At 49.5% G+C, this 26670-nt stretch overlaps 1 protein-coding gene across 1 annotated transcript in view; it reads right to left on the bottom strand.

Annotated features, from left to right (window-relative positions):
* mthfd1l (methylenetetrahydrofolate dehydrogenase (NADP+ dependent) 1 like) overlaps positions 1-26670 on the bottom strand; it is a 316218-nt gene that overhangs the window by 75004 nt on the left and 214544 nt on the right. The window contains exon 24 of the mRNA XM_072504179.1: positions 10818-10995. Within this exon, the coding sequence (XP_072360280.1) occupies positions 10818-10995 (178 nt within the window). The remainder of the gene's footprint in view (positions 1-10817; positions 10996-26670) is intronic.

The following is a 26670-nucleotide window of genomic DNA, read 5'->3' as shown; positions in this document are numbered from 1 at the left end:
TGCAAAGGAAGTGAGGGATCTGGGTGGGAGATATGTGATTGTGAGTGGGGTATTGGAAGGGAGGCTGGTGGTGTTGGTAAACGTGTATGCACCAAATTGGGATGATGTGGGTTTTATGAGAGGGTTGCTGGCAACAATCCCGGACTTGGCCACGCACCAGTTGATTATGGGAGATTTTAACAGTGTCCGAGAGACGAAGGTGGATAGGTCAAGCCCCAGGTCGATGGATAGGGTACGAATGGCAAAAGAGCTGGGTTGGTTTATAGAAAGGATGGGTATGGTGGATCCGTGGCGCTTCAAGAACCGGGGGGGGGTAAGGAACTTTCCTTTTTTTCTCCCACAAGTTTATAAGGTGTATTCAAGGATTTGATCATTTTGTGGTCAGCTGGGAGATTTTGGTAGGGGTGGAGGGGGCAGAGTACGCGGGGATAGTTATTTCGGACAATGCTTCACCTCCAGTGCAACCACTCGATCGCTGTGGTCCGAGATCACTCCTTTGATCTCTTGGATCTGCGCCCCACTGGTTGGAGATTCGGTTTAGACCGGGATAGAGCAGAGGTCAGGGTGGAGGTTTGATTCAGGGTTATTGGCAGATGGAGGCTTTTGTGACAAGAGCGGGCAGCGATTAAGAAGTATGTGGAATTGAATCAAAATCGGACGGCCATTTTTTGGGAAGCGTGAAGGTAGTGGTCCAGGGGGAAAATCATTTTGTTCAAGGCTCGCGCGGACAGGGAAAGGGAGGAGGAATATGACTGCCTAATGAGCGAGATAATGGAGGTGGATAGGGAGTATTCAAGGGTGCCCACCACGGAGGTGTAGACAAACAGGTGCATTTTGCTGCCTTGTAAGCAATAAAGTTTCCAGTTATTTGTAGCATGTTCAGGTTCATACAGGTCTGTTTTTCTGCAATTCCCCTTAATTGCAGGGTCAATAACGAGGGGGCATAATCTTGAAGTGAGGGGCAGGAGGTTTCGAAGAGATTTGAGAAAAGAGTTTTTCATCCAGGTGGTGGTGGGAGCCTGGAATGCACTGTCTGGGAGGGTACTAGAGGTGGGAAACCTATATACCTTTGCACAACCTTTAAAAAGTGGATGAGCACGTGAAATATCATAACATTCAAGGCCATGGACCAAGTGCTGGAAAGTTGGATTAGTGGAGATTTAGTGTAGTTTTGTCAAGGGGTTTTGGAGGAGGAAAAGGTTGGTGGGGCAATTTGACAGGCTGACAACGGGGAGGGCGGTAGGACAGCTACGTAGGGCAAGAGAGGTGCAGTACGAGTATGGGGAGAAGGCGAGTAGCATGCCAGCGCACCAGCTGCAGAAGCAGGCCACATCCAGGGAAATATTGAGGAAACGGACTGCGGATGAGGTGTCGGGAGCCAGGGAAGGTACATGAGGCATTTTAGGGAGTATTACCAGGGAGTAATGTACGAGGCGGATCCTAGGGGAGAAGAGGGGGACTTGGGATGGTTTTTGGAGGGCTGCAGTTTCCCCAGTTGGAAGAAGTAAAGAGGCAGGCGCTGGAAGAGCCCCTGGGAATGAGAGAGGTGTTGGATAGTATCAGCAGTATGAAGTCAGAGAAGGCCACAGGGCCGGATGGATATCCAGGAAAATGTTAGATGGAATTCGTGACGGACCTGGCACACAGCTTTTGGGGGCGTTGGAGAAGAGTGAGCTGCCGGAAACGATAACGCAGGCAGTGATTACGTTAATCCCGAAAAAGGGGAAGGACCTGGTGGAATGTGGGTCGTACAGGCCATATCACTGTTGAATATTGATGTGAAAGTATTGGCTACATTTTTGGCAGGTAGGATGGAGGATTGTCCCCCGGGAGTGGCTGTAGAGGATCAAACTGCTTCGTAAAGGGCAGGCAGCTCGTGAGTAATATAAGAAGGTTGTTGAATGTAGTCATGAATCCATCGGGTGCCGTGGTACCGGAGGTAGTGGTGTCCATGGACGTGGAGAAGGCATTCAATCAGGTGGAGTGGCAGTAGTTGTTCGAGGTCCTGGGAAGGTTTGGGTTTAGGCTGGGATTTGTGGTATGGGTGCGCTTGCTATATGTGGCACCAAAGGAGAGTGTGTGAACGAATGAGATGAGCTCATGAAGCTTCGAACTACACAGGGGTGCCCACTGTCACCGTTGTTGTTTGCGCTGGCCATAGCCCCCCTCCCCCTCATTGCATTTTTAGTTGTCCTCTGCTTGCTTTTAAAGGCTTACCAATGCTCTGGCTTCCCCCTATTCCTTGCCATATTGTATGCTTTCTCCTTTGCTTTTATGCTGTCCTTGACTTCCCTTGTCAGCCATGGTTGCCTTGTCTTCCCTTAGCCTGTTTCCTCCGCCTTGGGATGAATTTCTGTTGTGCCTTCCAAACAACCCCCAAAACTGCTACCATCGTTGTTCAACTGTCTTCCCTGCTAGACTCCTCTTTCATTCAACTCTGACCAGTTCCTCCCTCATGTCTTTGTAGTTACCTTTATTTAATTGCACGGTTACATCTGATTCCAGCTTCTCCCCCTCAAACTGCAATGTGAATTCTATCATATTGTGGTCACTGCCCCTTCACTTTCTTATATGCCTTTTCTATCTCCTGATTTATTTTCTGTCCAACATCCTGACTATTGCTAGGGGGCCTGTGCATATCTTCCATCAGGGTTTTTTTTTTCTTTGCGATTCCTCAACTCTACCCAGATTCAATGCCTTCTGACCCTTTACCTTGTTTGCTATACAGCACGCTTTTAGATACAACACCCTGAGTCCTACGTTGACCACCTCCCCTTCTCATAGCTGTCTCCTTTTTTACTGTGCCTGAAGTTAGATTCCTGCCGCTTTCTGTACTATTACATATGCTGGAAGCTTTACTAACCTCTCCTGAGCCCTTGCCCCTTTAACTCATTTAAGCTCCTCATTATTATCCTGCACTCTCACCTTCTCCTTTTTGTGATTTTCTAATTTTCCACGCAGCTGAACCCTGCCCTCCCACCATTTAGTTTAAAGCCCTATTTATGCGATTCGTCAGGACTCTGGTCCCAGCTTGGTTCAAGTGAAGACCTTCCGATCGGAACAACTCGCTCCTTCCCCATGACTGGTGCCAGTCCATGAACTCAAACCCATTTCTCCCACACCAACCTTCAAGCCACGCATTTACTTCTTTAATCTTATTGATCCTGTGCCAATTAGCTCGTGGCTCAGGTAGTAATCCAGAGATTATTACCCTTTTGGCTCTGCTTTTTAATTTAGCCCCTAGCTGCTCATTTATAAAAAATACATTTAGAGTACCCAATTCTTTTTTCCCCCCCAATGAAGGGCCAATTTATTATGGCCAATCCAGCTACCATGAGCATCTTTTGGGGTTATGGTGGTGAGACCCACACAGACACGGGGAGAACGTGCAAACTGCACACGGATAATGACCTGGGGCTGGGATCGAACCAGAGTCCCCAGCACCATGAGGCAGTAGTGCTAACCACTGTGCTGCCCTAGCCCCTAATATTCCTTCAACAGAACTTCCGTCCTTGTCCTGCCTATGTTGTTGGTACGTACGTGGACCATTACAACTGGATCTTTACGCTCCCACTCCAGGTTTCTCTGCAGCCCAGATGAGATATCCCAGGTAGGTAACATAACCTTCGGGACTCTCGATCCTGGTCACAGAAGTGTCAATGCCCCTAACTATACTATACCCAATTATGAACAGATTTATTTTCTCACCCCACTTGAACGGCTCCCTGTACCACGGTCCTGTGGTCAGTTTGCTCATCTTCTTTGCAATTTCCCTTAGTTGCAGGGTCAATAACGAAGGGGCATAATCTTGAAGTGAGGGGCAGGAAGTTTAGAGGAGATTTGAGAAAAAAGTTTTTCACCCAGATGTGTTGGGAGCCTGGAATGCACTGTCTGGGAGGATAGTAGAGGTGGGAAACCTCACAAACCTATGTACCCATGTGCAACCTTTAAAAAGTGGACGAGCACGTGAAATGTCATAACATTCAAGGCTATGGGCCAAGTGCTGCAAAGTGGGATTAGTGGAGATTTAGTGAAGTTTTGTCGTTGTAAGCACTGAAGTGGGAAATGGTTCAGAAGGGCACTTGGCACAGAAGATGGTTGCCTGACACACAAGATGGAGACACCGAGAATAAAGCAGACATAACTGATGCCTGGAGCCCAGCGGGGTGCTAGTGGGACAGATAGGAACAGATCCAGGACAAAGGGAGCCAGACAGGAAGATTAAGAAATACATAAATGCGGGACACCACTTGAATAAATTGGACTTCAGCCAAGGTGTACACAATGATATGCTAATACGAATGTCTTGGGCCATTTCCTAAAACAAAGGGACAATCGATACTGCTTTCCTGCTGCTACTGTAACCTGTAAAACCTCTTTAACTATAACCATGTGTAAATGGCAAAACGCTTACAAATAGCGATGTACAATCTATAAAATGTTTAAAGCTAACAAGGTGATAATTGTTTTGTATTTGGGCCCATTGTGAATCCAAAGTATAAAATGAATGACTGCCATTCAAACCACGAGAAAGGCTGGCTTCTGTACCGCGGGGTAGGTACGCTTTCTCCCGAAGCTTCGTGTAACAATAAACTGCACTAATTGAACACAGCAAGCCTGACTCCCGAAGTGGTTGATTTTCCCACAACAGCACAATGAGCCGGAGGGCCTCTTCTGTACTGTATGACTCTATGCAGGTGCTGGACTGGACCCCATCAAGGTGAGGATTGGGTGATTCCTGCAAAACCACGGTGGGAGGAACTGATCAGCTAAGTTAGTAAAATTACTTTCTCTTCAAACACCTCGCAGGCTAGTGTGCCTCCCAGGTCCCTCAAGGAGTTCATAGACCACCTCAGCAGCACCTCACACCACTCCCACCTTGCAACGTGAATCATGAAGTCCCAACCTCACTGCAAAGGATTCCCTCTTACTGACTATCAGTTACATGCCTGCGATTCCTGGCAGCAGCTACCTGCCACCAAATTCCTTTCCCCGCTTGACTGTACTATAATGTGTCCAGCCTGGTGTTGGGCGTAAGCTCAGGAGATGTCATCTAAATCAGGCATTTTCAAAGTGGGGGTCGTGACCCGTGGCTGTGTCATGGGCAGGTGTTGGGAGGGTCGCGGAGCCATCCATCGCGGCGTTCCCAATCGCGGGAATTCAGGCGCAATAGCCGGTTTTAAAAAATGGCGGCTGCAAGCGGCTTTAAAAATGTGGGCACGCTGCACATGCATGCCCACTCATCAGTGCGCATATCTGGAACTCAGAGAAACGCTGCCTCCTCCTGACGTCCGGTGTGAGGCACGAAGGTCGGCCGGCGTAAGTCGCGAAGGTCGGCCCATTGGTAAAAATGGGTCACAGGCCAAAAAAGTTTGAAAAACCCTGATCTAAATGAAGCCACATTAAGGTCAGCCAGGCTGTCGCATCCCTGATCTTGTCAAGTTCAACACCAGGCTTGCCCACAATCCCTTCCGATTTGCCCGGCAAAAGTTGGGAACATGTGGTAAATGGAAGACAAAGACGGAAAAAAAAATCCGTAAACAATCAGCTGGTCAGGTTGCATCAGCAGAGAAACAGAAGCCGGTCAACTGACATTTCAAGGATCGAGACTCTTCCTCAGGACAGGCACTACTTGACCATTTTTATTAAAAAGTTTAAAAATATATACAAGACAAAACGGTACAAACACTAATTTTGTGTTGGAGAAACAAGTTGCCCTCCCCATAGTACTGTAGCCATCTGGGATGGCCACTTCCCGATTACAAAATGGACACTTTGCAAAGATTGGAGGGAAAATGGACAATACTGAGAAAGCAAGCAGGTGCAGGGTTTGTCTGTTGATTGGGGCCGCAGCTCCCAGACAAGACCCCGCAGCTCCCAGACAAGACCGAAACTGCAAAACCATTATCATACTAATGAGCCATCCCCGGGGACATTTAAGTAAACGATACCAAGGCAGACACCCCGGCGCCAGAGGAGACCAGAACAAAGCAGGCCAACAGCCACCTAGGACATGCCCAGCCATCAGGGCACCCACCCCTCTATTAGAGGAAATCGATAGGAACGATTAGGAAACGGCCCAATGAATTGGCCAAGTTCAAGGCCCACCCAAAAGCACGCGAAGCCCCTTTTGGGTATAAGAAGGATCCCCCAGGAGGGAATCGCTCTCTTGTGGCTCCGGCTCTCACCAAGGAGACCTGGCAAAGCAACATCAGAACAAGTAAGTCCAAGGTCAACGCACGCTACGAGACAGACGCTCTTAGCTGTTATTCCATACCAGTTCGACCCCAGCAGCCTCAGAACCGAACGGCCATTGTTCCTCTGAGTGGGCGCCCAAAGCTAAGTATAGGCTTTAGCAATAGTGATAGTTTAGTTTGCAGAGTTTTATGCATGAGTATATTTGACTGTGTGTAAATAAATGAGCATTGAGTTTGAACTTAATAACTGGTGTATCGAATCTTTGATCAGTATTCGGTTTTGAACCTTGTGGCGGTATCGAAAGATACCTGGTGACTCTAGAGCAAATGTAATTAGAATTAAGGAAGGCGACCATATTGGCCACCATCTTCAGAGCCAAATTAAGAGAAACACAATTAGCAACAGTACCAATGTATGGGGAAGGGGCGTAGGATAGTCTGATTATTAAAACAATTCACAACCCAGTTGCACTAAACCTTGTGCTGGAGAGACCAGATACCTTTGCCTCTGTGCCAACAGAAAGGAAAGTGGGGTGGTGGGGAGAGAGGGGAAAGGAGGGTGGTGGAGAGGGACGGAGTCAGGGTGTTGGGCATTGCCTGACCAGCTTTGTTCTGTTTGTGCTTTCAGATTTCCAGATGCTCCAGTATTTAAGTGTCTGATGGAAGATTGCTTGTTCTGATCCAGTTTTTTTGCTAATTGCAAAATGCTTAACTGAAAACTGCAGCTTCAAACCAGGAACTCCTCATCAGAGACTGGGACTAAACTGTATGACAACAATTGTCAGCTGCATAATTTATTGAACGAGTGAGATATTCCATGTACAGACTAAACAGAAGTCCCAGAACAGGACAACTCAGTAAATGTTGTTTCTTTTCCTATTCAATATCGTTTAAGGTTTCAAATTGCCTTGTTCTTCTTAGGGAAAATAACAATGAACATCTGTTCACTGACAATAAAACCCTGCCCGCATAAAAACAACAAAGCATTTTACTTTGTTTTCCAATAAATTAAAACTTAGCACCCAGTTCTATTTTGAATAAAATCTGTACCTCTATACCAACTAAAAGGCTGATGCAAGACCATAAGACATAGGAGCAGTATTAGGTCACTTGGGCCATCGAGTCTGCTCCGCCATTCAATCATGGTTGATATTTTTCTCATCCATTCTCCTGCTTTCTCCCCATAACCCCTGATCCCCTTATTAATCAAGAACCTATCTATCTCCGTCTTAAAGACACTCAGAGTCCTCAGCTGTTCCTCATAGGGCAAGCTCTTCATTCCAGGGATCATTCTTGTGAACCTCCTCTGGACCCTTTCCAAGGCCAGCTCATCCTTCCTTAGATACGGGGCCCAGATCTGCTCACAATACTCCAAATGGGGTCTGACCAGAGCCATATCCAGCCTCAGAAGTACATCCCTGGTGTTGTATTCTAGCCCTCTCGACATGAATGCTATCATTGAAATTGCCTTCCTGACTGCTGACTGAACCTGCACGTTAACCGCAAGAGAACCTTGAACAAGGACTCCCGAGTCCTTTTGTGCTTCTGATTTCCAAAGCATTTCCCCATTTAGAAAATAGTCTATGCCTCCATTCCTCCTTCCAAAGTGCATAACCTCACTTTTCCACATTGTATTCCATTTGCCACTTCTTTGCCCACTCTCCTATCCTGTCCAAGTCCTTCTGCAGCCCACCTGCTTCCTCAATACTACCTGTCCCTCTACAGATCTTTGTATCATCTGCAAACTTAGCAACAGTGCCTTCAGTTCCTTCTTCCATATCATTAATGTATATTGTAAAACGGTGTGGACCCATTACAGACCCCTGAGGCACACCACTAGTCATCAGCTGTCATCCTGAAAAATACCCTTTTATCCCCACTCTGCCTTCTGCCAGTCAGCCAATCCTCTATCCATGCCAGGATCTTACCCGTAACATATTTAACAGTCTTCTATGCGACACCTTGTCAAAGGCCTTCTGGAAATCTAAATAAATCACGTCCAGTGGTACTCCTTTATCTAACTTCCTTGTTCCCTCCTCAAAGAACTCTAACAGATTTGTCAGACATGACCTTCCTTTGACAAAGCCGTGCTGACTCAGTCCTATTTTATCATGCACTCCCAAGTACTCTGCGATCTCATCTTTAATAATGGACTCTAATATCTTACTAATGACCGAAGTCAGGCTTACCGGTCTATAATTCCAATCTTCTGCCTCTCTTCCTTCTTAAACAACGGTGTTACATTAGCCACTTTCCAGTCCTCTGGGACCCTTCCTGCCTCCAGTGATTCTTGAAAGATCACCACCAATGCCTCCACAATCTCCTCAGCCATCTCTTTTAGAATCCTGGGGTTTAGTCCATCTGGACCAGGTGATTTATCCACCTTCAGACCTTTCAGTTTCCCCAGAACCTTCTCCTTAGTGATGGCCACTGCATTCAACTCTGCCCCTGATTCTCCTGGAGCTCTGGCATCCCACTGGTGTCTTCCACCATGTATATGCAATAAATTCATTAGACAGCTGCAGAAACTCTCTAGTAACCAAAACCCATTGTAATTGAAAACAATTGCCATGACCGATTTAAGAAGTGCAGTATGGAAACAATTTTCTACAGTTCATTTCTCGTGTGTTCAAGTCAGAAAAATGGGTTATAAGGAAGGTATTAAAAAGGGAGAGAAGGGCAGATGGACTGAGAGGGAATTTCACACTGTTGGGCCGAGGCAGCTGAAGACACGTTAGTCAATAGAGGGGCAAAAGGAGAGGGGAGAAAGATACACAAGAGACCAGAGTCACAATAACTCAAGAATATAGACTATCAAGCCTGTCAGATTCTAGACTTGCACTGCAGCATCCTCCATCTAATGCAATCTTATTACCATCAAAGATTCTTTCTCATAATTGCCAGTGAACACTACAGTGGCTAAGATTTGGGCTTAGCTCTTGAAAGCGTCAAAAGCTATTTATTGATGCAGCACACAGAAATCAGGGGCTGCCCAAAATTCTTTAGATGCTGTTAGATAGACTTGTGGTATATTTTTGAGTGAAATAGAATAATTTATTACCAAAGAGAAAATGCTGGAAAATCTCAGCAGGTCTGGCAACATCTGTAGGGAGAGAAAAGAACTATCGTTTTGAGTCCAGATGACTCTTTGTGAACCTACATCAGACACACTGTTGTGGGTTACGCTCCACATCTAGGCCAACACCCCAGTGGAGTGCTGCAGTGGTGCTACCTTGTTAGAAATGCAGTTTTCCAGATGCTATTGTAAATTAAGGCTCTGTCTCTCATGTGGATGTAAAAGATTCCATGGGACTACATTGAATAAAAGCAGGGAGTTATCCCGGTGTTCCAATTAACATTTATCCCTCAATCAACATGACAAAAAAAACAAATTACCTGGTCTTTATCATATTGCTGTTTATGAGAGTTTGCGGTGCACATTACAGCAGTGACTACTTCATTGGCTGCAAACTATTTTGCACTCATGTAGTTGTGATGCTGCTAGCACAATTCAAATCTTGTATTTTTCCATAAGGTAAACATCAACATCAACCTCGCGGCTCTCCTCTGCACAGTTTTACAGCACAGAAAGGGGCCCTTCGGCCCATTGTGGCTGTGCCAGACATCAACTGGGTCCCGAAGGTCAACCAGTTGATAAAAGTAGGTCCCGAGAAAAATAGCTGAAAAACACTGTCCTACATTACAATAGTGACTACATTCCGAAATAACTTTGTTGGCTGGAAGGGGCTTTGGGATGTCCAGAGTTTGCAAAAGACACTATAAAAATGCAAGTATTTGGTCTTCTATCCAGCAACCAGTTGTGTATGGACCACATGTAACACATCAGCCCTGGAATTCACCCTTGGAAGTCAAAAAAACACAGTCCCACGTAAGATATTGTGATCACACATCTTATTGCAGTTTCACTCCCCATTTAACTTTATGGGGATTCAGAAAGGGCTCTGTTTAGCACTGTTGGCTGATTGGTGAATCAATTCTGGGTCAGTACTGCCAGGCCAGAGTATCAGCAAATTAAGAAACTTGCAACTTGGTTGAGAATGAGTGTAAACTTCACATGTGCAAATGAGGCTCCATGATGCTCTCTGAAATGGTGACTTGGAGGCACAAGTCTTGTATGACCTTATTGTTGTACAGCAAATTAATTTCAAGCAAATGCCAACAGTTTGTATGCACCTGAGCAGCACGGTAGCACAAGTGACTGTGGCTTCACAGCGCCAGGGTCCCAGGTTTGATTCCCCGCTGGGTCACTGTCTGTGCGGAGACTGCACTTTCTCCCCGTGTCTGCGTGGGTTTCCTCCGGGTGCTCCGGTTTCCTCCCACAGCCCAAAGACGTACAGGTTAGGTGGATTGGACATGCTAAATTGCCTTTAGTGTCAGAAAAGGTTGGGAGGGATTATTGGGTTGCAGGGGTGGGGTGGAAGTGAGGGCTTAAAGTGGGTCGGTGCAGACTCGATGGGCCAGGTGGCCTCCTTCTGCACTGTATGTTCTATGTTCTTTCCCACTGCTGGTCACTTAACTACTTTAGCTATCATCATTATTGCATCTTTTTTGAGTGTGTTTTGATGCTTAGCTAAATAAAGAATGAAAAGGAAGCCTCACGCTTAGGTCATAAAGGAATCTGAAGTTAGTCTTCTGATTTGCTGCCTGGCCGACAGCCTCAGCCAGCTGCAATGATCCTCTGCCTCCAATAGACCAGTGACTGCATGGCACAGCATCGGAAGCTCCAGACTGTTTTGCAATTTTACAGGCGAGTTCAATCTCTGCTTCAGTGTCAGTCCTATGGAAAGAAAGACACACGGTTATAAAATGCTTTCCACAACTGTAGAACACCCAAAGTGATTTCAAGCCAAAGCACTTTTGAAGTGTAATGTAGGAAATGTGGTAGCCAATTTGTGCACAATAAAGTCCTACAAACAGCAATGTAGTCAGAAACAGAGCATCTAGTTGAGGTTGGTGGAGGCATAAAAATTGGGCGAGACATCTGAAGATCTCTGTTTTTCTTCCACCGGTACCCTGGGATCTTTACCCATCTGAAAGACAGCACACCTATTGCCCTTCACGACCTCCATTGTTTACGACCACAATGTTTAATAGCAGTGGTTAGCACCGTTGCTTCACAGTACCAGGGTCCCAGGTTCAATTCCTGGCTTGGGTCACTGTCTGCGCGGAATCTGCACATTCTCCGTGTTTGTGTGGGTTCCCCCTGGGTGCTCAGGTTTCCCCCCACAAGTCCCGAAAGACGTGCTGTTAGGTGATTTGTACATTCTGAATTCTCCCTCCATGTACCCGAACAGGCGTCGGAATGTGGCGACTAGGGGCTTTTCACCACAACTTCATTGCAGTGTTAATGTAAGCCTACTTGTGCATAAAGATTATTAAAGATACCTGTAATAGGGAACTGTAAACTCTTCATCAAGCTTCCCCACTACCAATATATTAAACTCTAATGGCATCAGCTCTAGGTTTGGGTACAGCTTCTAAATGAAATCCAGTCCAAAGAGTGCAGGTTAGGTGGATTGGCCATGCTAAATTGTCCCTTAGTGTCCATAGATTAGGTGGGATTACAGGGATAGGGCGGGGGAGTGATCCTAGGTTAGGATGCTCTTTCAGAGGGTCAGTGCAGACTCGATATGCTGAATGGCCTCCTTCTAAACTAGGAATTCTATGATTCTATAAAATGTTTAAAATATGAGGTTTCAGAGACTAGGTTTCTTATTCCCTTGATCATAGCATTGATGTTCAAGATAATTAAAGGAGTTTATACGGTAGACAGAGTGATGCTATTTGCTCTGGTGGGGGAGTCCCCACAAGGTTGCTAAAGCTTGGGGTGGGCCAATTTGACATGGATTAGATTTTTGTTAGGCAAGAATTTTAAGGGTTGTCTGGAGGCTGAAGCAGGTGAATAGAGCCAAGATATAGATTAGCCATGATCTAACTAAATGGCCTGCCCCTGTGAAGAACTAGTCTGCAACCTTGCTCAGTGTGTAGTTCAACATAAGGACATTTAAGGTCAGGAAATGAACAGTCAATCAATGTTCATTTCCCAGTGTCCACATTTCACCAGCACAGGTACTGGAGATTGTACAATTTTACTTAAGCTGGGAGTAGGGAGAAAAGGGGGGGGCAAACTGAGAGCCTTGGAGGGTTAGTTTCAACAGGCCATGCTTACTGCTGGAAGATTAGAAACTGACCTGTTCCAGGACTAACTGTCTGATACCTCAGTCCTATAACTTGCCTGTACCGTGCACTTTTCATTATGACCAGTCAGCCTGCCCTATTAATAAGATCTAGAGCACAAGCCCCAAAGGTACAGGCTAACTCAAGCTTTGCTGCTTTGGGTAGGGTAGTCAGTGTTAACAAGAGATTACCCAGTTCAGTGTACTCTGCAATTTTAGCTGCTTAAATATATATGAACATATGAATTAAGAGCAACAGTAGGCCATTCAGCCCCTCAAGTCTGCCCCAGCATTTACAAAGCCATGACTGATCTGATAATGGTCTCAACTTCACAGTCTGCCTACTCCCAATAACCTTTGACGTCCTTATTAGTAGAGAATCTATCTACCTCTGCCTTAAAAATATTCATTGGCCCTGCCTCCACCACTTTCTGGGGAAGAGGGTTCCAAAGATTCACAATCCTCTGAGAAAGAATTTCTTCTCATCTCCATCTTAAATGGGAGACTCCTTGGGTGGGATTCTCCGTTAGCCGATGCCGAAATTGGGAAAGGCGATTGGGCAGAGTATCGGTTCATATGGCGAAATCGCAGCAGGCGCCGATTTGACGACAAACAGCAATGCTCCAGCACCTCTACAGCAGCGCCAATGCGTTCCAGAACGCACGTAGACACCGTTTGCTATCATTAGGTGCCCAACCCGGTATTCTCCGGGGCCTCCACGATTCTCCACCTCCGATGGGCTGAGTTCACGACAGCGTGGTTCACTTGTGGTTTTAAAAATCGTGAAACCAGCACTTCCGGTGGCGGCTATGAGGGAGTAGGTCGCACATTTGATGGCTCCCATTTCGGTCGGACTTTTGGACCTTTTCCCCTGACCTTTTTTGCGCTTTTGAGCGCGGAACTGGAAAGCAATAGTACTCAGGCACTGGACCCATACAGAATTGTAAGGACCTAAGAAGCCGGAGGGACCGTAAACAGCAGAAGAAGTGGTCGAGTAAGGACACAGTGGAGGCTGTGAGAGACCAGCATGGCTGGTGTTCAGAGCAAGGCGCCGACAGCCCAGCCCACAATGGAGCAGCTGCTGCAGACTATGCAGGAGGGCTTTTTGGCTTTGAAGCGTGACAACTTGGAGCCGCTTCAGAAGTCTATTGATCGGATGGGAAAAAGGCTGGACGATCAGGCTGAGAAGCTCCAGCATTTGGAGAAGTCAGTGGAGGAGCAGGCTGACTTTCACACGGTGGTGGATGTGGAAATTTGGAGGCTGAGAAACCAGCAAAAAGTGCTTCTGGAATGGCTGGAGGACCTGGACAACAGATCTCGCCGGCAGAACGTGAGAATCGTGGGCCTCCCGGAGGGGGCAGAGGGACTAGGCGTTGCCGCATACGTAGAGGGTATGTTTCAGAAGTTGCTGGGGAACGAGGTGTTCCCACGCCCGCCGGTGGTGGACAGGGCACACAGAGTGCAGGTTAGGCAGCCGTGACAAGGGTGTCCCCCACGAGCGATGGTGGTACACTTTCACAGGTACCTGGGCAAGGAACGGGTGCTGCAATGGGCAAAGAGCACACAAAGCTGTGCTTGGGACAATACCACCCTGCGTGTGTACCAAGATTTGAGCGTTTAGGTGGCCAGGAGGAGGGGAGGCTACAGGCAGGTGAAGGAGATACTGTATAAAAACAAGGTGAAATTCGGGCTGCTTTTTCCGGCGCGACTGTGGGTCACGTATAAGGGTCAGCACCACTATTTTGAGGAACCCGAAGAGGCGATGGACTTAGTTAAGAAGCAAGGGCTGGACCTGAGCTGAGGATATTTGAACTTATGTTAGAGCTTTTAAGTATATGTGGTGTCTTTCCCGTTTTGGGATGTATCTTTTTTTTTGTGTTTTTTTGGTTGATTTTTGCGTGCTTTTTGCGTGGTGTACCTGAATGTTTCCTGTTTGGGCTCTTTGATTAGTTGGAGTTTGGCTGGGGGGAATTAATAAAGAAAACAGTTAAAAGGGTTGGGTTTAAATGGATGCTTAAGGGGAACTTTGTGCAATTTTTTTCTGTGTCTGAATGGGAAGGACTGAAGAGGGCCTGTTATTTCTTATCTCGTTTATTCTTGTTTAACTTGAATGGTGCTATTGTGGGGGTTGTTTATGACTTGTATAAAGTGTTTGCTTATGTAGGGCTGATCTGGGGAAGTGGTGTGTAGGGGTCGGGGGGAGGGGTGACTGGGAACAATCGGTGGGAGATGGGCTGGAGCCGAGTCTGGGAGCCCCAGGCTAGCTGAGTGCAGCTAGTCAGCGGGAGCAGAGGTGGGGGGTGTCCATATAGTTAGATCAGGGCAGGGGTTAGGTGATAGGATGGTGTTGCTAGGGGGAGGGGGGGGGGGTTGTTCTACTGACGGGAGTGGAAACTGGGCATGGTCAGTGAGGAGGTCATGGGTGGAGCCGGCCAGGAGGCGGGCCAGAGGAAGCGTGACACATGGCTGGGGGGCTGGCCAAGGAAAAGGGATGGCTGTTGGCATGGTGGGGGGGGGGCGAAGTGCCCCCCAACCAGGCTGATCACCTGGAACGTTAGAGGGTTAGACGGGCCAGTGAAGAGGGCGGGTGCGTTTGCGCCTCTGCGGGTTCTGAAGGCGGACATATTCTTGTGGCAGGAGACGCAGCTGAAAGTGGCAGACCAGGTTAGGTTAAGGAAGGGCTGGGTCAGTCAGGTCTTTCATTCGGGGCTTGACTCTAAGACGAGGGGGGTTGCGATCCTGATTAACAAAAGGGTACAATTTGAGGCGGAGGGCACAGTCGTGGATGGGGGTGGCAGGTTCGTTATGGTGAGGGGTAAGCTCAAAGGGGTGAGAGTAGTCCTGGTCAGTGTGTATGCCCCTAATTGGGACGATGTGGATTTTATTAGGAAGATGCTAGGGAAGATCCCCAACTTGGACTCGCGTAAGTTGATCATGGGCGGGGACTTTAATACAGTCCTGGACCCGAGCCTGGACCGGCAAAGGAACTGAGAGGGTTCATGGAGCAAATGGGGGTGAGCAGATCCGTGGAGATTTAGCCGGTCGACAGCAAGGGAGTTCTCGTACTACTCCCACGTCCACAAGGTGTATTCCTGAATTGACTACTTTGTTGTGAGTAGGGACCTGCTGGCCGGAATGGTGGGGGCAGAATATTCGGCAATTGCCATATCGGACCATGCTCCGCATTGGGTAGACCTGCAGTTTTGTAAGGACAGCTTTCAGCGCCCACCATGGAGGCTGGAAGTTGGACTACTCGCGGACGAGGCGGTGTGCGAGAGGCTGAGGAAATGCATGCAGAATTACCTGCAGGTAAACGATACTGGAGAAGTCTTGGCAGCGATGCTCTGGTAGGCACTGAAGGCAGTGGTGAGAGGGGAGCTGATTTCAATCCTGGCGTACAGGGACAGGACAGATAGGGCAGAGACGGACCAACTGATTAAGGAAATTCTACGGACGGACAGGAGTTACGCAGAATCCCCAAGGCCAGAGTTACTCAGGAAACGACAGAGGCTGCAGGCCGAATTTGGGGTGCTGACTACAGGCAAGGCTGTAGAGCAGCTTAGAAAGGTAACAGGCGCGATTTATGAGCACGGGGAGAAGGCCAGTAGAATGCTTGAACAGCAACTGAGGAAGAGGGAAGCGGCTAGGGAAATAGGGAGGGTAGTGGATGGGGAAGGTAATCTAGTGGGTGATCCAGCAGGGCTGAACAAGGTCTTTAGGGACTTTTATAGGAAGCTGTACACTTCGGAACCACCCGGGGGACCGGGGGCATGAGGCGATTCTTGGACGTACTGACCTTCCCAAGAGTGGGGAGGGGGTTGGTGGACAGACTGGGGGCCCTGGTCAGGATCGAAGAGGTGTTGGGGGGCCTGAAGGTCATGCAGTCGGGTAAAGCCCCGGGGCCGGACGGGTATCTGGTGGAGTTTCACAAAAAATTTGCCGGGGTAGTGGGGCCAATGCTGGTCGGGGTCCTTAACGAGGCAAGAGACAGAGGGAGTTTACCCCCGATGATGTCGCAGACCACCATCTCGCTCATTCTGAAACAGGATAAGGACCTGGAGGCCGGTGGGTCATACAGGCCGATCTCTTTGATTAACGTAGACGCCAAGTTACTGGGCAAGATTTTGGCGACCAGGATTGAGGACTGTGTACCGGATGTAATTGTGGAGACCAAACCGGGTTTGTAAAGGGGAGGCAGCTGGTGGCCAACACAAGAAGGCTGCTCAACGTGATTATGATGCCCCCGGAGATTCGGGAGGTAGAGATAGTGGTAGCCACGGATGCTGAAAAGGCTTTTGACCGGGTCGAGTGGGATTATCTGTGGGAGGTACTAGGACGGTTCGGGTTCGGGGGGTGTTCATCGACTGGGTTAGGCTATTGTATCAGGCCCCAGAGGCTAGAGTAAGGACGAACAGGATGACATCGGACTACTTTAGACCGTATCGTGGTAAAAAACAGGGCTGCCCTCTCTCCGCTGTTTGCGCTGGCCATAGAGCCGCTGGCAAATGCACTGAGAGCATCTAGGGGCTGGAAAGGGCTGGTGGGGGGCGGGGGGGGGGGTGGAATGGAACATAGAGTCTCGTTATACGCGGATCATCTGCTGTTATATGTATCGGACCCAATGGTGGGGATGGACGGTATTATGGCAACCCTGAGGGAATTTGGCCGGTTCTCCGGATACAAACTGAACATGGCTAAGAGCGAGTTGTTTGTAATTCAGGCGAGGGGGCAGGAGAGTAGGCTGAAGGGGTTGCCGCTCAGGCTAGTGGGGGAGAGTATCCGATATTTGGGGATTCAGGTGGCACGGGACTGGGGCAAGCTGCATAAGCTCAATCTGTCCCGACTGGTGGAATGAGTGAGGGAGGAGGACCAGAAGTGGGATGCACTCCCGCTGTCATTGGTGGGGAGGGTGCAGACTGTTAAGGTGACGATTCTCCCGCGGTTCTTGTTTGTTTTTCAGTGTCTCCCCATCTTTATCCCGCAGTCCTTCTTTAAGAGGCTGAATAAAATTATTCTGGGATTTGTATGGGCAGGGAAGTTCCCACAGGTGAAGAGGATGATGCTTGAAAGGAACAGAGGAGAAGGAGGGCTGGCGTTGTCGAACTTCAGCAACTATTACTGGGCGGCCAACATAGCGATGATAAGGAAATGGGAGGTGGGTGCGGGGTCGGTTTGGGAGCGGATGGAGGCTGCTTCGTGCAGGGGAACTAGCTTAGTAGCCCGGGTCACGGTGCCTCTGCCGCTTTCGCTGGCACGGTACTCCACCAGCCCGATAGTGGTGGCGGCTCTTCGGATCTGGGGCCAGTGGAGGAGGCATGTAGGGGAGGTAAGAGCATCGGTATGGACCCCAATCTGCGGCAACCACCGATTTGCCCCGGGGAACATGGACGGGGGGTATCGACTGTGGAGGGGGGGCGGAGATTGTGAGGATGGGGGATCTGTTCCTGGAAGGGAGCTTTCCGAGCATGAGGGCGCTGGAGGAGATGTTTGGCTGGCGAGAGGGAACGACTTTAGATACTTGCAGGTGAGGGATTTTGTACGCAGACTGGTGCCGTCCTTCCCACGTCTCCCGCCGAAGGGGAGGCAGGACAGGGTAGTTTCGAGGGGAGAGGGTAGTTTCAGACGTCTACAAGGAGCTAATGAGAGCTGAGGACACGCAGGCCGAGGATCTGAAGCTTAAGTGGGAGGAGGAGCTCGGGGGGCGAGGGGAGAGGGTAGAGTTTCAGACGTTTACAAGGAGCTAATGAGAGCTGAGGACACGCAGACCGAGGATCTGAAGCTTAAGTGGGAGGAGGAGCTCGGGGTGGGGGGGGGGGGGGGGGGGGGGGGCCTGGAGGACGGTATTTGGGCAGAAGCCCTGAGCAGAGTAAACACAACTGCAACATGTGCCAGGCTCAGCCTGATCCAGTTTAAGGTCGTGCACCGGGCCCACATGATGGTGGCCCGGATGAGCAAATTCTTCAGGCTGGAGGACAAGTGTGCTAGATGCGCCGGAGGGCCGGCTAATCATGTACACATGTTCTGGTCGTGCCCTAAGCTCGGGGGGTATTGGCAGTGATTCGCAGATGTCATGCCCCGGGTGTTGAAAACAGGGGTGGTAATGAGCCCGGAGGTGGCAATCTTTGGGGTTTCGGAGGACCTGGGAGTCCAGGAATAGAGGGAGGCCGATGTTCTGGCCTTTGCTTCCCTGGTAGCCCGGCGACGAATACTGTTAGCATGGAGGGACTCAAAGCCCCCCCGAGGGCTGAGGTATGGCTATCGGACATGGCGAGCTTTCTTGGCCTAGAGAAAGTCAAGTTCGCCTTGAGCGGTTCGCTACTCAGGTGGCAGCCATTTATTGACTTCTTCGCAGAGGAGTAAGCGTCAGCAGGGGGCGCGGGGGGCGGGGGGGGGGGGGCGGGCTAGGGTAGAGTAGAGTAGGGGGATATTGAGGCAGGTCCATGCGTGAACAGAGCCGTGGTTTGCATTATGTTCAATGTGTAATTTGTGTCTTGACTTCTTTTTTTTAAATTAAATATTTTATTGAAAATTTTTGGTCCACCAACACAGTACATTGTGCATCCTTTACACAATATAACAACACAAATAACAATGACCTATTTTATAAACAAAAAAATGAATAAATAATAAATAACAAAAATGAAAACTAGCCCTAATTGGCAACTGCCTTGTCACAAGTAACACTCTCCAAAAATATAATTTAACAGTCCAATATATAATTATCTGTAGCAACGACCTATACATACTATACAGTATATATTAACAACCCTGAGAGTCCTTATGGTTCCTCCCCCCCCCCCCCCCCGATCCTGGGCTGCTGCTGCTGCCTTCTTTTTCCCATTCCGTCTATCTTTCTGCGAGGTATTCGACGAACGGTTGCCACCGCCTGGTGAACCCTTGAGCCGACCCCCTTAGGACGAACTTAATCCGCTCTAGCTTTATAAACCCCGCCATGTCATTTATCCAGGTCTCCACCCCCGGGGGCTTGGCTTCTTTCCACATTAGCAATGTCCTGCGCCGGGCTACTAGGGACGCAAAGGCCAAAACATCGGCCTCTCTCGCCTCCTGCGCTCCCGGCTCTTGTGCAACCCCAAATATAGCCGACCCCCAGCTTGGTTCGACCCGGACTCCTACTACTTTTGAAAGCACCTTTGTCACCCCCATCCAAAACCCCTGTAGTGCCGGGCATGACCAAAACATATGGGTATGATTCGCTGGGCTTCTCGAGCACCTCGCACACCTATCCTCCACCCCCAAAAATTTACTGAGCCGTGCTCCAGTCATATGTGCCCTGTGTAATACCTTAAACTGAATCAGGCTTAGCCTGGCACACGAGGACGACGAGTTTACCCTGCTTAGGGCATCTGCCCACAGCCCCTCCTCGATCTCCTCCCCCAGCTCTTCTTCCCATTTCCCTTTTAGTTCATCTACCATAGTCTCCCCTTCGTCCCTCATTTCCCTATATATATCTGACACCTTACCATCCCCCACCCATGTCTTTGAGATCACTCTGTCCTGCACCTCTTGTGTCGGGAGCTGCGGGAATTCCCTCACCTGTTGCCTCGCAAAAGCCCTCAGTTGCATATACCTGAATGCATTCCCTTGGGGCAACCCATATTTCTCGGTCAGCGCTCCCAGACTCGCGAACTTCCCATCCACAAACAGATCTTTCAGTTGCGTTATTCCTGCTCTTTGCCACATTCCATATCCCCCATCCATTCCCCCCGGGGCAAACCTATGGTTGTTTCTTATCGGGGACCCCCCCAAGGCTCCAGTCTTTCCCCTATGCCGTCTCCACTGTCCCCAAATCTTCAGTGTAGCCACCACCACCGGGCTTGTGGTGTAGTTCCTCGGTGAGAACGGCAATGGGGCTGTCACCATAGCCTGTAGGCTAGTCCCCCTACAGGACGCCCTCTCTAATCTCTTCCACGCCGCTCCCTCCTCCTCTCCCATCCACTTACTCACCATTGAAATATTAGCGGCCCAATAACACTCACTTAGGCTCGGTAGTGCCAGCCCCCCCCTATCCCTGCTACGCTGTAAGAACCCCTTCCTCACTCTCGGGGTCTTCCCGGCCCACACAAAACCCATGATGCTCTTTTCAATCCTTTTTAAAAAAGCCTTCGTAATCACCACCGGGAGGCACTGAAACACAAAGAGGAATCTCGGGAGGACCACCATCTTAACCGCCTGCACTCTCCCTGCCATTGACAGGGATACCATATCCCATCTCTTGAAATCCTCCTCCATCTGTTCCACCAACCGCGTTAAATTTAACCTATGCAATGTGCCCCAATTCTTAGCTATCTGGATCCCCAGGTAACGAAAGTCCCTTGTTACCTTCCTCAACGGTAGGTCCTCTATTTCTCTACTCTGCTCCCCTGGATGCACCACAAACAACTCACTTTTCCCCATGTTCAATTTATACCCTGAAAAATCCCCAAACTCCCCAAGTATCCGCATTATTTCTGGCATCCCCTTCGCCGGGTCCGCCACGTATAGTAGCAAATCGTCCGCATACAAAGATACCCGGTGCTCTTCTCCTCCCCTAAGTACTCCCCTCCACTTCTTGGAACCCCTCAACGCTATCGCCAGGGGCTCAATCGCCAGTGCAAACAATAATGGGGACAGAGGGCATCCCTGCCTTGTCCCTCTATGGAGCCGAAAATATGCAGATCCCCGTCCATTCGTGACCACGCTCGCCACTGGGGCCTTATACAACAGCTGCACCCATCTAACATACCCCTCTCCAAAACCAAATCTCCTCAACACCTCCTACAAATAATCCCACTCCACTCTATCAAATGCTTTCTCGGCATCCATCGCCACTACTATCTCCGTTTCTCCCTCTGGTGGGGCCATCATCATTACCCCTAACAACCTCCGTATATTCGTGTTCAGCTGTCTCCCCTTCACAAACCCAGTTTGGTCCTCGTGGACCACCCCCGGGACACATTCCTCTATTCTCATTGCCATTACCTTGGCCAGGACCTTGGCATCTACATTTAGGAGGGAAATAGGTCTATAGGACCCGCATTGTAGCGGGTCCTTTTCCTTCTTTAAGAGAAGCGATATCGTTGCTTCAGACATAGTCGGGGGCAGTTGTCCCCTTTCCTTTGCCTCATTAAAGGTCCTCGTCAGTACCGGGGCGAGCAAGTCCACATATTTTCTATAGAATTCGACTGGGAATCCATCCGGTCCCGGGGCCTTTCCCGCCTGCATGCTCCTAATTCCTTTCACCACTTCTTCTACCTCGATCTGTGCTCCCAGTCCCACCCTTTCCTGCTCTTCCACCTTGGGAAATTCCAGCCGATCCAAGAAGCCCATCATTCTCTCCCTCCCATCCGGGGGTTGAGCTTCATATAATTTTTTATAAAATGTCTTGAACACTCCATTCACTCTCTCCGCTCCCCGCTCCATCGCTCCTTCCTCATCCCTAACTCCCCCTATTTCCCTCGCTGCTCCCCTTTTCCTCAATTGGTGTGCCAGCAACCTGCTCGCCTTCTCCCCATATTCGTACTGTACACCCTGTGCCTTCCTCCATTGTGCCTCTGCAGTGCCTGTAGTCAGCAAGTCAAATTCTACATGTAGCCTTTGCCTTTCCCTGTACAGTCCCTCCTCCGGTGCTTCCGCATATTGTCTGTCCACCCTCAAAAGTTCTTGCAGCAACCGCTCCCGTTCCTTACTCTCCTGCTTCCCTTTATGTGGCCTTATTGATATCAGCTCCCCTCTAACCACCGCCTTCAACGCCTCCCAGACCACTCCCACCTGGACCTCCCCATTATCATTGAGTTCCAAGTACTTTTCAATGCACCCCCTCACCCTTAGACACACCCCCTCATCTGCCATTAGTCCCATGTTCATTCTCCAGGGTGGGCGCCCTCCTGTTTCCTCCCCTATCTCCAAGTCCACCCAGTGTGGAGCGTGATCCGAAATGGCTATAGCCGTATACTCCGTTCCCCTCACCTTCGGGATCAATGCCCTACCCAGCACAAAAAAGTCTATTCGCGAGTAGACTTTATGGACATAGGAGAAAAACGAGAACTCCTTACTCCTAGGTCTGCTAAATCTCCACGGGTCTACACCTCCCATCTGCTCCATAAAATCTTTAAGTACCTTGGCTGCTGCCGGCCTCCTTCCAGTCCTGGACTTCGACCTATCCAGCCCTGGTTCCAACACCGTATTAAAATCTCCCCCCATTATCAGCTTTCCCATCTCTCGGTCCGGAATGCGTCCTAGCATCCGCCTCATAAAATTGGCATCATCCCAGTTCGGGGCATATACGTTTACCAAAACCACCGTCTCCCCCTGTAGTTTGCCACTCACCATCACGTATCTGCCCCCGTTATCCGCCACTATAGTCTTTGCCTCGAACATTACCCGCTTCCCCACTAATATAGCCACCCCCATGTTTTTCGCATCTAGCCCCGAATGGAACACCTGCCCCACCCATCCTTTGCGTAGCCTAACCTGGTCTATCAGTTTCAGGTGCGTTTCCTGTAACATAACCACATCTGCCTTAAGTTTCTTAAGGTGTGCGAGTACCCGTGCCCTCTTTATCGGCCCGTTCAGCCCTCTCACATTCCACGTGATCAGCCGAGTTGGGGGGCTTCCTACCCCCCCCCCCCCCCTTGTCGATTAGCCATCACCTTTTTCCAGCTCCTCACCCGGTTCCCACGCAGCTGTATCTCCCCCAGGCGGTGCCCCCCCGCCCATCCTCTCCCATACCAGCTCCCCCCTCTCCCCAGCAGCAGCAACCCAGTAATTCCCCCCCCGCTAGATCCCCCGCTAGCGTAATTACTCCCCCCATGTTGCTCCCAGAAGTCAGCAAACTCTGGCTGACCTCGGCTTCCCCCCGTGACCTCGGCTCGCACCGTGCGACGCCCCCTCCTTCCTGCTTCTCTATTCCCGCCATGATTATCATAGCGCGGGAACCAAGCCCGCGCTTCTCCCTTGGCCCCGCCCCCAATGGCCAACGCCCCATCTCCTCCACCTCCCCTCCTCCCCCCATCACCACCTGTGGGAGAGAGAAAAGTTACCGCATCGCAGGATTAGTACATAAAACCTCTCTTTGCCCCCCACATTCGCCCCACCACTTTGTTCGAACGTTCTTTTTAATAACCCGCTCATTCCAGTTTTTCTTCCACAATAAAAGTCCACGCTTCATCCGCCGTCTCAAAGTAGTGGTGCCTCTCTCGATATGTGACCCACAGTCTTGCCGGTTGCAGCATTCCAAATTTTATCTTCTTTTTATGAAGCACCGCCTTGGCCCGATTAAAGCTCGCCCTCCTTCTCGCCACCTCCGCACTCCAGTCTTGATAAACGCGGATCACCGCGTTCTCCCATTTACTACTCCGAGTTTTCTTCGCCCATCTAAGGACCATTTCTCTATCCTTAAAACGGAGGAATCTCACCACTATGGCTCTGGGAATTTCTCCTGCTCTCGGTCCTCGCGCCATCACTCGGTATGCTCCCTCCACCTCCAACGGACCTGCCGGGGCCTCCGCTCCCATTAACGAGTGCAGCATCGTGCTCACATATGCCCCGACGTCCGCTCCCTCCACACCTTCAGGAAGACCAAGAATCCTCAGGTTGTTCCTCCTTGCGTTGTTTTCCAGTGCCTCCAACCTTTCCACACATCGTTTCTGATGTGCCTCCTGCGTCTCCGTCTTCACCACCAGGCCCTGTATATCGTCCTCATTCTCGGCTGCCTTTGCCTTCACGACCCGAAGCTCCCGCTCCTGGGTCTTTTGTTCCTCCTTTAGCCCTTCGATCGCCTGTAGTATCGGGGCCAACAGCTCTTTCTTCATTTCCTTTTTGATCTCTTCCACAGCATTTCAAGAACTCTTGTTGTTCAGGGCCCCATGTTAAACTGCCACCTTCCGACGCCATCTTGGTTTTTGCTTGCCTTCCTTGCCGCTGTTCTAAAGGATCCACTGCAATCTGGCCACTTCCCTCTCCTTTTTCCATCCGTATCCAGGGGGGATTCCCTTCTGGTTTACCGCACAGTGTTTTTAGCCGTCAAAATTGCCGTTGGGGCTCCTATCAAGAGCCCAAAAGTCCGTTTCACAGGGAGCTGCCGAAACGTGCGACTCAGCTGGTCATCGCCGCACCCGGAAGTCTGACTTCTTTTTTTGTTTATACTGTACAATGTCATTTTTTCTATGTCTAAAAAACCACAATAAAATGGTTTGTTAAAAAAAAATTGTGAAACTGGTGTGGTGGCTGCTGAGAGAGAGGGGATATGGAAGGTGTCCAACATCGTCATAGTTGGCTGACAGTTGTGCCGCTGGCCAGGGGGCTTCTGCCAGGGCGAGTAGTGGGGGGAGGCCAGGAGGTGGGCTATGGGGTCAGGGTGGATGGGCATGGAACACCATTGCTGCAGCCGACAAGGCAGCCTTGCAGCTAGCTGTGCACACAGCTAACAGCCCACTTTGAACCTAGTGCCACAGGTCATATAGGTGACCCTCCAGGATGCCCGCTAGCCCCAGCCAACCTATCAGTTATATGGGCATGCTCCAGCACAACCAGTGCCATATTTTTGGCTGGGATAAATGTGTGCGGGGAGTGTAATGCGTATGACCGGCTGCAGCTCGTCAGCCTCCCGAGTGTCGATCACGGACCCGGCGAATTCCGCACCGTTTTTCATTGGAATCGATTGTGTTCCACACGGCACCGGTGCTAGCCCCTCAATGGTAGCAGAATCAGCTCAGATGCGGCACCGGTTTTTCTGTCTTAAAAGTCCATGGATTCTGCATTGGCGTTTGCACTTAGTCTCAGAAACAGAGAATCCTGCCCCTTATTTTCCTTCTCTGAATTGCTTTTAACGCATTTAAGATGCTTTTTTAAAATAAGGAGAGTAAAACTGTGCACTGCTTCCAGATGTTGTTTCATCAAAGCCCCGTACAATCGTAGCAAAACATCTTTGCTTTTATATTCCATTCCCCTTGCATTAAATGACAAATTTCTATTTGTCTTCCTCTTCACTTGCTGTGCCTGCATACTAACATTTCCTTGTTCACGTACCAGGACACCCATGCCCCTCTGTACCACAAAGTTCTGCAATCTCTCCATTTAAATTATATGCTATTTTTCCATTGTTTCTTCCAAAGTGGACAAGTTCATATTTTCCCACATTAAACTCTGCCTGTCAAATCTTTGCCCACTCATTTAATCTGCATGTTCCCTTGCAGACTCCTCATGTCCTCTACGCACCTAATTTTCTACCCACCTTCACATCATCAGCAAATTGAGCAGCCATACATTTGGTCCTTTCATCCAAGTCATTGATATAAATTATAAATCGTGGAGGTCCCAGCACTGATCCCTGTGGCACTCAACTTGTCACAACTTGCTAACCCAAAAAAGTACTAGGAGCAGGAGGCCATCTGGCCCCTTGATCCTGCTCCGCCATTCAATGAGATCATGGCTGATCTTTTTATGCCTACTCAAAGCTTCCTGCTAGCTAATCAATCCTCTATTCATGCTAATGTGTTATCCCCTGCACCACAAGCTCTTATTTGGCGTATTAGCATTTGATGTGGCACCTTGTCAAATGCCTAAGTATAGCACACCAGCACACCCACAAGTCCCGTTTATCTATGTTGCTTGCAGAGCACCCCAGTGCAGAAAGAGATAAAAACTGCGCCCCGATCTCCCCCCCCCCGGATGCGACCCCTGGAACTCTCTCCCCCCCCCGAAATTCACCTGTTGGGGGTCCTTGAGCGCCCCCCCCTACCCCCCCACACACACACCTCACATGGGCAGGGCACCCCCAGGCCTGATCCCCAATGTGAGGCAAAATGCCATCCGGGCACTTGGCACCCAGGGGCCTCCGATCACCTGAGCTGTTTATGATCGTTTGAGGGGTGGGGGGTTGGGAAAGAGGGGAGAAATGCCTGTGAAGGATGGGGACAATGGCTCGGAGAAGTAGAATGCCCACAATACTGCCAGTGTGTGTTTGTGTGTGGGTGGGGAGGGTTCTATGTCCACCTTGGGGGGGGGGGGGGGGGGGGAAGAGAGAAGAGTTTAATTCCAGCATTAATTAATTGAGGCGCCCTTTAAAGTTGGCAGCCCGATCTTTTTGCGCTAGGTGCGAGAACATCTGGTCTGAAAATTCAGCTTTGCACCGGCACTCTGAAAAATCATGGCAAAACCCCACCTCTTCGGTTTTTATATTTCTAGCTAGCTTTCTCTTGTACTCTAATTTCTCCCTCCGTATTCATCTTTAAAGTCATTATTTGCTGTCCTTTATATTCTGTCCATTCTTCTTACCT

The sequence above is a fragment of the Scyliorhinus torazame genome, chromosome 1, assembly GCF_047496885.1.
Source record: "Scyliorhinus torazame isolate Kashiwa2021f chromosome 1, sScyTor2.1, whole genome shotgun sequence".
Classification (NCBI taxonomy): Eukaryota; Metazoa; Chordata; class Chondrichthyes; order Carcharhiniformes; family Scyliorhinidae; genus Scyliorhinus; species Scyliorhinus torazame.
Note: the sequence above shows the minus strand (reverse complement) of the source record. Positions and strands in the feature narration are given on the sequence as shown.